Raw genomic sequence first — 10,784 nt, 5'->3', positions numbered from 1 at the left:
TTTGGATCCTGCAGTGCTCCCTTATGTGTTGCTTTGTGGGATTAGCAGGATGGATGCCACAGAACTTATAAGCATCCTGGAGCCTCTTCAGGTCTGCCTGATCAACCACTGAGAATGCCGCAGAGAGAAGCTGGCAGAAAGTGCTGAACAGAGGAAGATGCTCAGAGGTACACTCCCGCAAAAATCGCCTCAGGCAGTGGAACAGGTCCAGTTTTACAATAATGTTCTTGTTGTAGTGGGTTCGAGAGGCACAGCTGTTTGCCACTGGTCCAGATGTGGCCGCAGCAACAACAGCAGGAGTGGTTTTTCAGGCATCCCACGATAGATTTTCGACAGGGATGCAGTCTGGGATCTTAAATGGAGCACAGCAATCCCTAAATGTAAGAAATACAAATACATGTAAGTATATGGAATATTATGTGTGTGCATCAAATTGATCTGAAAAAGAAAAACTCAGTTTTTCCAGACAGATTAGCAGTTTGAATGACAACGATGATTACGGTTTTTACCTTTCCACCCAGTGGTAGCCGGCCTTTTCCACTCCTGCATCACTGTACCTCTTGGCCATTCCCTGGTACATGGGCTCCAAGGACCTTTCTGTGTCAGACTGAACCATGACCCACGAAACAATCAGCCAGTTTTCATTCATTATGGAATAACTGGACATGACCCCAGATGCCAGCATGACTTTTCGTGCCACCTTCCTGATGTGGTCAGACCTGGAAATGTGGCCAAAAGTGCCCTGGAGGAGTTTGGATATGGCTGGATGTTGACGTCGGAATTCGTCGAGCAGGCAGTCAGTCAGGTAATGGCTGGACACAGAGACGCCACACCAGGCATGTGGGTCTTCATAAGACCTGAACTCCTGTGGCTTATTTTCCTTCCTCAGGAACTGCCCAATGGTCCTCTGTCCATGAGCTCCTGCCTCAGAATCCCAGACCGATCCTGTGGCATGGAGGTACGTCAGGTGAGCTCGCTCGTACTTGAGGTGCATGAGTTCATTTATTTGGTTTGCCATGTCTGTTGGAGATTTGCCAGTCCTCCTGAGCTCATCCATAACAGACTTGCAGATGGCCTTTTTGTTTGTAAGAAAAGCAGGGAGAAGGTTGGTAAACCTTTGGGCAGTTTCTCCAGCCATCGTGGATTGTCAGCAAACCAGTTCCTGCGACAAGCCCTGCAGCAGAGTCGTGAAGACAGGATGTAATACTGACCACTGGTGCCAACAATTACACGTGGCCTGCCCACACCAGCAGAGACCACTTGTGAACGAAAGCACCCATGGAGACATGGCAAGATATAATTGTTTCTTAACCTGACCATGATAGCACTCTCAGGTTTCATTTTACATTTTATGCACAGGGCGATTACATCTGATTGGGTCACTTCCAAACTCGTCCTGCCTTTGTCATCATCATCATCTTCATCTTCTTCATCCGCTTTATCCGAGGCCAGGTCGCGGGGGCAGCAGCCTAAGCAGAGAAGCCCAGACCTCCCTCTCCCCAGCCACCTCCTCCAGCTTATCCGGGGGAACACCAAGGCGTTCCCAGGCCAGCCGAGAGATATAATCTCTCCACACCCTCACCCTGTACACACCCTCAATCCTGCTGCAGGTGCGAAGATGGTCTGGCAACGCCTTGAAGAGTGCTACGGCTCACATGAGGCTATTGAAGACGCACTCTTAAAAAAGGTAGAGGACTTTCCCAAACTCACAAACAAAGACAATGTTAAGCTGCAGGAACTTAGTGACATCTTATTGGAGCTACAGTGTGCTAAACAAGATGGCGCACTCCCAGGACTTGCTTACCTGGACACAGCCAGAGGAGTCAGGCAAATAGTGGAAAAACTTCCCTTCAACCTACAGGAAAAGTGGACAACTGTAGGAACACAGTACAAGGAGACTCATAGTGTGTCATTTCCTCCTTTCTCAGTTTTCACACAATTTGTCCAGCGGTAAGCGAAAATGAGGAATGACCCAAGCTTTGCTATGTCCAAGGCCAACACCAGTGTCCCTTCCCCCACAGAAAAGCTGAGGTCTTATAGTCGCAAACCTACCGTGTCAGCACACAAAATGGACATTACGGCAGACCCGGACCAGAATAATCTCAGTCCAAAGAAAATGGAGGAACCGGATCGCCAGTGCCCAATCCACAAAAAACCACATCCACTCAAAAAGTGTAAGCTCTTTAGAGACAAACCTATTGAAGAAAGACAAGCCTATCTCAAAGAGCACCACATATGTTACAGATGCTGTGGGTCTGTCCAACACATTGCGAAAAACTGTAAAGCAACGGTGAAGTGTATTGAATGTGACAGCCTTAAACACTTATCTGCAATGCATCCTGGTCCTACTCCTGTCCCTAAGAGTACTACACCAGGAAACAACGACAATGAAGAGCAAATCGAGAGTGCACCTTCAGTCGAGTCAAAGTGCCCAGAGGTATGTGGCCAAGGTGATAGCCCACGTTCATGTTCTAAGATCAGTCTGGTCAAAGTGTATCCCGCAGGCCAAAAAGAGAGAGCTGTAAAAATGTACGCTGTAATAGATGATCAGTCAAACAGGTCACTGGTTAAGTCAGAGTTTTTCAGCCTTTTCAAAATCAATGCCAAACCCACTCCATACACCTTAAAGACTTGCTCTGGCAGAGAACAAGCCTTAGGTAGGAGAGCTGTAAACTTCTTCCTCGAGTCCTTGGATGGAGAAGTCAACATCCAACTACCCCCTTTAATTGAATGTGACTCTGTTCCAGACAATAGATCTGAAATACCCTCTCCAGAGATTGCTCAGCATCACCCACATCTTCTTCCAGTGACAGATAACATCCCACCTGTCGACCACCACGCCCCAATCCTTTTACTCCTTGGAAGGGATGTCATCAGGGTCCATAAGGTACGTGAGCAAATCAACGGACCCAATGATGCACCATACGCCCAAAGGCTAGACCTGGGTTGGGTTATTGTGGGGGAGGTGTGTCTAGGAAAAGCACACGGTCAGTCAGAGGTCAATGTCTATAAAACACACACCTTAGATAATGGACGTCCATCCTATTTTGAGCCTTGCCCAAACACAATTCACGTTAAAGAGAATTATGGGGTCACTATGAATGCAACCTGCATCACAGACAATTTGGGACACTCTGTGTTTGTTAGATCTGAGGGTGATAACAAACAAGCCATGTCTATCGACGACAGAGCATTCCTGACAATAATGGACAATGAAGTTTATCAAAACCAAGAGAACAGCTGGGTTGCACCTTTACCCTTTCGCTCACAGAGAAGGAGGCTCCCTGACAACAGAGAACAAGCCCTAAAACGCCTCTGCTCTCTCCGAAAGACTTTGGAAAAGAGACCAGAAATGAAAGATCACTACATCCAATTCATGCAGAAAATGTTGGATAACGACCAAGCCGAGCCTGCCCCGCCTCTGCCACAAAATAAAGAACATTGGTATCTGCCCACGTTTGGTGTATACCACCCACAGAAGCCACAACAAATACGAGTCGTGTTTGATTCAAGTGCAGAATGTGGTGGAATTTCGCTCAATCAAGTGCTTCTTGGTGGACCTGATTTGAACAACTCCCTGTTGGGAGTGCTGTTGCGCTTCCGCAAAGAGCCCATAGCCCTGACAGCCGACGTGCAGCAAATGTTTTACTGCTTCGTTGTGCGCGAAGACCACAGAGATTATCTCCGTTATCTGTGGTATGAGGACAATGACATTACAAAGAGCATAGTCGAGTTTAGAATGAAGGTCCACGTGTTTGGAAACAGCCCGTCACCAGCTGTCACCATCTATTGCATGAGACAGGCAGCACAGCAGGGTGAACGAGAACACGGATCTGATGCAAGACAGTTTGTTGAGCGTCAGTTTTATGTTGACGATGGTCTCACATCAGTCGCCACACCAGAGGAAGCAATCAACCTGCTCAGAAGAACGCGAAACATGTTGGCAGAGTCTAACTTACGCCTTCACAAGGTGGCATCAAACTGCAGTCAAGTCATGGAAGCTTTCCCTGTTGAGGATCGTGCAAAGGACCTGAAAGATTTAGACCTAGGAGTAGACCCTCTTCCAGTTCAGAGAAGCTTGGGACTCTGTTGGAACCTACAATCTGACAGCTTCACTTACCAGGTGTCAAATGAGAGCAAACCATTCACACGGAGGGGAGTATTGTCGACAGTTAATAGCCTCTATGACCCTTTGGGATTTGCTGCTCCCATAATAATGCAGGGCAAAGCATTACTCAGAGAACTGTCATCTGATGGAAAAGACTGGGACACACTCTTACCCCCTGAGAAACAGGAGAGGTGGGACTCATGGAAAGACTCTTTGCAAGTCCTTGAGAACCTCCAAATACCAAGGTGCTACAGCCCAGGTACGTTAAGCACAACGAAAGTGAAAGAACTTTGCATTTTCTGTGATGCCTCCACTGTCGCTATAGGTGCAGTAGTCTATCTGCGTACAGTTGACAGTGAAGGACAGTGTCATACTGGGTTTGTGATGGGGAAGTCTAAACTCGCACCTCGCCCCGCACACACTGTACCACGCCTGGAACTATGTGCTGCTGTGCTCGCGGTGGAAATGTTTGAGCTCATCAGAGATGAGTTAGACATTAAAGTAGACAATGTGACTTTTTACACAGACAGTAGGATTGTGTTGGGGTACATACACAACACCTCCAGACGATTCTACATGTATGTTGCCAACAGGGTTACGCGCATTAGAGCATCCACCCATCCGAGTCAATGGCATTATGTACCAACTGAGTTAAATCCAGCTGATCAGGCCACTCGGTTCATTCCAGCAGCAGACCTGCAGAACAGCACCTGGTTCTCAGGTCCACCCTTTCTGTACTCCGACCCACACAAAGAACCGCACACTGGTCCTTTCACGCTCATCGAACCTGAAAGAGACGGAGAGATACGTCCGGAAATAAAAGTAATGAAAACTACTGTAGCAGAGCCACAGTTGGGTTCTGACCGTTTCAAAAAGTACTCAAACTGGATCACTCTTTGCAGAGTCATAGCCAGACTCATTCATGTAGTTACATCCTTTGCACAAAAGACAAGTGGACAAAGGGGATGGAAAGGTTTCAGTGAGACACCGAGCGTCCAAGAACTCACCCGAGCCCAAGTAGTCATCATTCGAGCTGTCCAACAAGAAGCTTACAAAGGGACGCTTGAAAACATTAAAGAAGGAAGGAAGGTCAGTGGCGTGTTTGATACACTCAAAAAGCTCGATCCTGTGGTGGACAAAGACAGTCTCTTGCGAGTTGGTGGACGTCTTTCCGCCGCCGATCTCACAGAAAACGAAAAGCATCCTCTGATTATCCCATCTACCAGCCACATCGCTATGCTAATTGTGACTCACTACCACGAACAAGTGGCTCATCAAGGAAGACACATAACTGAAGGAGCTATCCGTGGTGCTGGGTACTGGATAATTGGAGGGAAGCGGCTTGTGTCATCTGTCATTCATCGGTGTGTCACATGTCGCAAGTTGCGAGGCAAAATGCAGATCCAGAAAATGGCAGACTTGCCTGCAGACCGAGTCACCCCTGAACCACCCTTTACCACTGTAGGCCTAGATGTATTTGGGCCATGGACTATTGTGACGCGTCGTACAAGAGGTGGTTGTTCCCAGAACAAACGTTGGGCTGTGTTATTCACATGCATGTCAACTAGGGCTGTGCATATCGAACTGATAGAGACTATGTCTGCTGATAGTTTTATCAATGCATTAAGAAGGCTCTTCTCTATTCGGGGCCCAGCCAAGTTTCTGCGCTCGGACAGAGGCACGAATTTTGTGGGCGCTTGTAAGGAATTAGACCTAAACTCAGGAAACAAAGCAGTAGGAAAGTACCTGCAAGAGAGAGGGTGCGTTTGGACTTTCAATCCCCCTCATGCGTCTCATATGGGAGGCTCGTGGGAGCGCCTTATAGGCGTCGCCAGGCGGATTCTGGATGCAATGTTGCTACGAACTGAACAAACACGCCTTACTCATGAAGTGTTGTGCACCTTCATGGCCGAGGTGATGGCAATTATTAATGCAAGGCCTCTTGTCCCCATATCCACCGACCCTGACAGTCCTGCAGTACTCACTCCAGCAGTGCTACTAACGCAGAAGATGAGTGCTGTGTCCGCCCCACTTGGGAACTTCTCATCAGGGCAGCTGTTTGGGAAACAATGGAAACATGTTCAACTCCTCGCTGACACTTTTTGGAAAAGGTGGAAGGGAGAGTATTTATCCACCTTACAAGGTCGTGCAAAATGGACAGAGACTAGACCTAATGTCAAAATAGGAGATGTGGTCCTGCTAAAGGACTCCCAAGCCAGCAGGAACGAATGGCCCATGGGACTAATAGTAAAAACATTCCCCAGCAGCGACAAGAAGGTCCGAAAAGTGGAAGTGCGGACTGTAAAAGATGGGACTGTTAAAATGTTTCTCAGACCAGTTTCAGAGATTGTTTTGCTTGCAGAGACTGAATGAATATTCTTCAATGCTAGATGATGTTTGAATATGTTGTATTGATGTTTATTGTGATATAATGTGTGTATATCAAGCGGCGAGTGTTATGCCCTTGAGTCAAAGGTCAGCGGTTGGTGTGTGTGCTGATTGAGCCACATAAGCAGAGTGATAAATAAGCTCAGAGTGAGACATCATTTCCACAAGAGATCTTTGTATCCTATGTGCGGAAATGGAGCGAGGGAGCGTCCTGTTCACTAACCTATCTTTGATGTACCCTTTCGTTTATGATGTCGTGAAAAGTGCTCCGGCAGTTATTAAATAGGGACTAGTTCATGTTCACACTAAGAGTGCTCTACACGTTCGCACCTCGGAAAACGTTCGTCTTTGTGAGTATTGACATGTGTAGATGTAACCCAGTGTTAATTTGGTTATCTGATATTGTGTGATATTCAGTATATATGTATATACCTATATTGGGTGTTATAAAATGTTCTTCAATGATTTTGAGTTTTTTTTTTTATTGCTATTGGTTTGCGGCTGCTTTACGACAGTCGACTGTGGTAGTACATCCTAGCGGGAGGGGCTATGAGCTCACGTGGCTTGTAGCTGTGCCAGAGAGCAAGCTGGGGTGAGCTAGCGGGGAATATCGCCTTCTGCAGTAGCCTTGAAAAGGACTATTGTTCGTTCTCCTGCCAGGTAAAAATCAGTTTCGTATGTATATTATACTATTCCATGTGTTATCATGTGTTTGCTATGATGTGATGTGTAGTAATGGTTATTAAGGTGCTAATCGCTAATCGAGGCTAAGCTAGCAAGCTCGACAATTAGCCGCCATGCTAAGCGGACGTTGGTAGCCAAGTTCGTATGTCACTAAGGGGCTATGAGCTCACGTGGCTTGTAGCTGTGCCAGAGAGCAAGCTGGGGTGAGCTAGCGGGGAATATCGCCTTCTGCAGTAGCCTTGAAAAGGACTATTGTTCGTTCTCCTGCCAGACGCTTCGCTGCTGTGCTGCCTTACTGCTGTGCTGCCTCGCTGCTGTGCTGCCTCGCTGCTGTGCTGCCTCGCTACTGTGCTGCCTCGCTACTGTGCTGCCTTACTACTGTGCTGCCTTACTACTGTGCTGCCTTACTGGTGCCATTAAAGGACAAGCGGCCGCCATCCCTTCATCCATCCGGACCTTGATTATTTGGACCGAAGTACTCACACACACGCCCGCACTCAGTGCCATACACTCTCTTTATTTTGCTGGCCAGCTAATACCATTTGTTTTTTTTTTTGTTTTGTTTTCATTCACAAAGACTATCCAAAGACATTTTGGTTATTGTCAAATAGACACTCTTTGATTACGGACTGAGGAGGTTGTGGTGTTACAACCCCAGGACTGAGAAAAAGGACTCTTTACATAATATATTCACTTGTCTCCTGGTTAGGAAAAGTGACTATTGATGGAAATATTTTTTTCTTCTTCTTGTCTTTGTTTACATTGTATCCCAGAGAGGTTTTAAGTTGTTCAGGTTGAAACATTTGCACTTAAAGTCGGTTAAGTTTCCTTTGATATATCAGTGTCAAGCTGATGTTTAAGAGGGTATGTTAAGGACAGATGTGCTCCAGTCCATCAATCCTTTAAAGTGCTGGACACCGATGGTAAATTGCCATCAGACCCTAAATAAATTGTCCTCTGCTGTTATCCATATTGCTTCACTCATTCTTTGGTGAGTAGACGTATTGGTTACAACTAAGAGTAGTAGGAAAAAAAAATTGGCGCCCGAACAGGGACTGGAGCGCATCACTAACTTTATCCTGAAGCACATGCTCAGACATCTGTGAATTCATCTACTGCTTTGCAGAGAGAGACAATGGAGTTTTGTGACAGGTATGGTTTTGATCCAGAGTACACTGTTTTGTTAAAAGGGGCTAAAGCCGGGATTAAACTACAAGAGGTGCAAAGAGCATTTGCTTTGCTGGATCACGTTGTCAAAATTCAACAAATAGATAGTCTCCCTGACACTATTTTGTGTCAGTTCATGGAGTGCATTACCCCAATGCTCTTAGATGGAGAACATTCAGCAGATGGGGAGTGTTGGGAGGTTATTCAGATAGATGAGTACTGTCCTCAGGGACCTGACAGTTTTCACCTGGCGCATGATGTGGTCCCCCTCGCTCGAGCAATTGATGATGTGACTGCTAGTTTCAGAGAACAAGTAAACGAACTGGCATTAGCATATAATGTGAGCCCCATGACTTTAAATCAGGCTGCAGTGAGCCACATGTGTGGGAAAAATGATACATATAAGGGGTTAGCTACCTCAACTCCTGCCTTGGGAGTTAAAACTCAGTCCACACCAGGTCCCAGGTCAACTGCCGCCTGTGATGATGGCCATGTGCCCAAGGCTAAACAGGCACTTGATGCGGACTCCCTGCTTGTTGATCCTTTGCCAGCGGAGGTTCAGAGAGTCATTGTGGAGCACATTGTAAAACATGACTCGCCCATGCACACTCCCTCTGGTTTTGAGCTCCGCTCATTTTCAGGAAACTCTCCAAAACCCCCTAATGAGGTAGAGTACAGGGTATGGCGACTTAGAGCTAAACAGGTACTAAATGACTCTACCCTTTCCGAAGGGCAGCAGCGCCATGTTTTCCTCGATAGCTTGGCTAGCCCTGCTTTGAATGTGGCCCTTTCTATTGGGTCTCAAGCACCACCAAAAGACTATCTCGATGAGCTTGACAAGGCTTATGGCAATGTCACTGGAGGTGAAGAGCTGTATATCCAGTACCTAGAGACTCATCAGAATAGTGGAGAAAAGGCATCTGATTACTTGCGCCGACTCCAGACGTTGCTGCAGGAGGTAGTTGACGGTAATGGCATACCTAGAAGTGATTTTGATGTTCAGCTACTAAAGCAGTTCCTCAGAGGTTGCTGGGATGACTCTCTAATTGCCACTCTGCATCTAAAAGAAATAGTGGGATCTGCACATCATGTTATTCCCACTTTCTCAGAGCTGCTTTTTAAAATCAGAACACATGAGAAAGAGAGTCAGTTAAAAGAAATGCGCAGGAGACGTTACATGAGCGGCACCTCAACTAAAGTGCAGGCTCGAACACTCGTAGCCACAGATGACGGCAGGCCTTCTGGCACCCTCCCACAGCGCTGGATGCTTGTACCAGAGAGCAACTGGAGGAAAAAAAAAAAAAAAGAGGAGTGGAGGAAGTATGTTCGCCCCCTTGTACATGCTTATAACTGTACAAAACATGACGCAACTGGAGAAGCGCCCTTCCTTCTGATGTTTGGTAGAGAGCCACGGCTTCCGATGACACTTGCATTGCTCAATAACTTTTTCCTGTCATTACAACAACAGATTGCTGGGTTAGTGCAATCTCTGTCGGGTGATAGTGACGGGGACGTCACACTTTAAGCAGGGGTGGATGTAACCCAGTGTTAATTTGGTTATCTGATATTGTGTGATATTCAGTATATATGTATATACCTATATTGGGTGTTATAAAATGTTCTTCAATGATTTTGAGGTTTTTTTTTATTGCTATTGGTTTGCGGCTGCTTTACGACAGTCGACTGTGGTAGTACATCCTAGCGGGAGGGGCTATGAGCTCACGTGGCTTGTAGCTGTGCCAGAGAGCAAGCTGGGGTGAGCTAGCGGGGAATATCGCCTTCTGCAGTAGCCTTGAAAAGGACTATTGTTCGTTCTCCTGCCAGGTAAAAATCTGTTTCGTATGTATATTATACTATTCCATGTGTTATCATGTGTTTGCTATGATGTGATGTGTAGTAATGGTTATTAAGGTGCTAATCGCTAATCGAGGCTAAGCTAGCAAGCTCGACAATTAGCCGCCATGCTAAGCGGACGTTGGTAGCCAAGTTCGTATGTCACTAAGGGGCTATGAGCTCACGTGGCTTGTAGCTGTGCCAGAGAGCAAGCTGGGGTGAGCTAGCGGGGAATATCGCCTTCTGCAGTAGCCTTGAAAAGGACTATTGTTCGTTCTCCTGCCAGACGCTTCGCTGCTGTGCTGCCTTACTGCTGTGCTGCCTCGCTGCTGTGCTGCCTCGCTGCTGTGCTGCCTTACTACTGTGCTGCCTTACTGGTGCCATTAAAGGACAAGCGGCCGCCATCCCTTCATCCATCCGGACCTTGATTATTTGGACCGAAGTACTCACACACACGCCCGCACTCAGTGCCATACACTCTCTTTATTTTGCTGGCCAGCTAATACCATTTGTTTGTTTTGTTTTGTTTTCATTCACAAAGACTATCCAAAGACATTTTGGTTATTGTCAAATAGACACTCTTTGATTACGGACTGAGGAGGTT

The 10,784-nt window shown here is 46.7% G+C and overlaps 2 protein-coding genes across 2 annotated transcripts; one reads left to right on the top strand and one right to left on the bottom strand.

The window, feature by feature from the left end:
- Positions 1 to 287: 287 nt before the first annotated feature.
- On the bottom strand, positions 288 to 1,430 carry LOC113013706 (uncharacterized). The gene is made up of 2 exons (XM_026154844.1): positions 510 to 1,430; positions 288 to 374 (listed from the first exon to the last, which is right to left on the bottom strand). The coding sequence occupies exons 1-2, from the start codon at positions 1,136 to 1,138 to the stop codon at positions 308 to 310; spliced, it is 696 nt and encodes a 231-aa protein (XP_026010629.1). The 5' UTR covers positions 1,139 to 1,430; the 3' UTR covers positions 288 to 307.
- Positions 1,431 to 7,539: 6,109 nt separating this feature from the next.
- On the top strand, positions 7,540 to 10,508 carry LOC113013701 (uncharacterized). The gene is made up of 2 exons (XM_026154835.1): positions 7,540 to 10,171; positions 10,467 to 10,508. Exon 1 carries the CDS (start codon positions 8,316 to 8,318, stop codon positions 9,870 to 9,872), a length of 1,557 nt encoding a protein of 518 aa, XP_026010620.1. The 5' UTR covers positions 7,540 to 8,315; the 3' UTR covers positions 9,873 to 10,171; positions 10,467 to 10,508.
- Positions 10,509 to 10,784: the final 276 nt, after the last annotated feature.

Source organism: Astatotilapia calliptera, chromosome 20, assembly GCF_900246225.1.
Source record: "Astatotilapia calliptera chromosome 20, fAstCal1.2, whole genome shotgun sequence".
NCBI lineage: Eukaryota > Metazoa > Chordata > Actinopteri > Cichliformes > Cichlidae > Astatotilapia > Astatotilapia calliptera.
The sequence above is the reverse complement of the archived record's forward strand: the minus strand, read 5'-3'. Positions and strand labels throughout refer to the sequence as shown.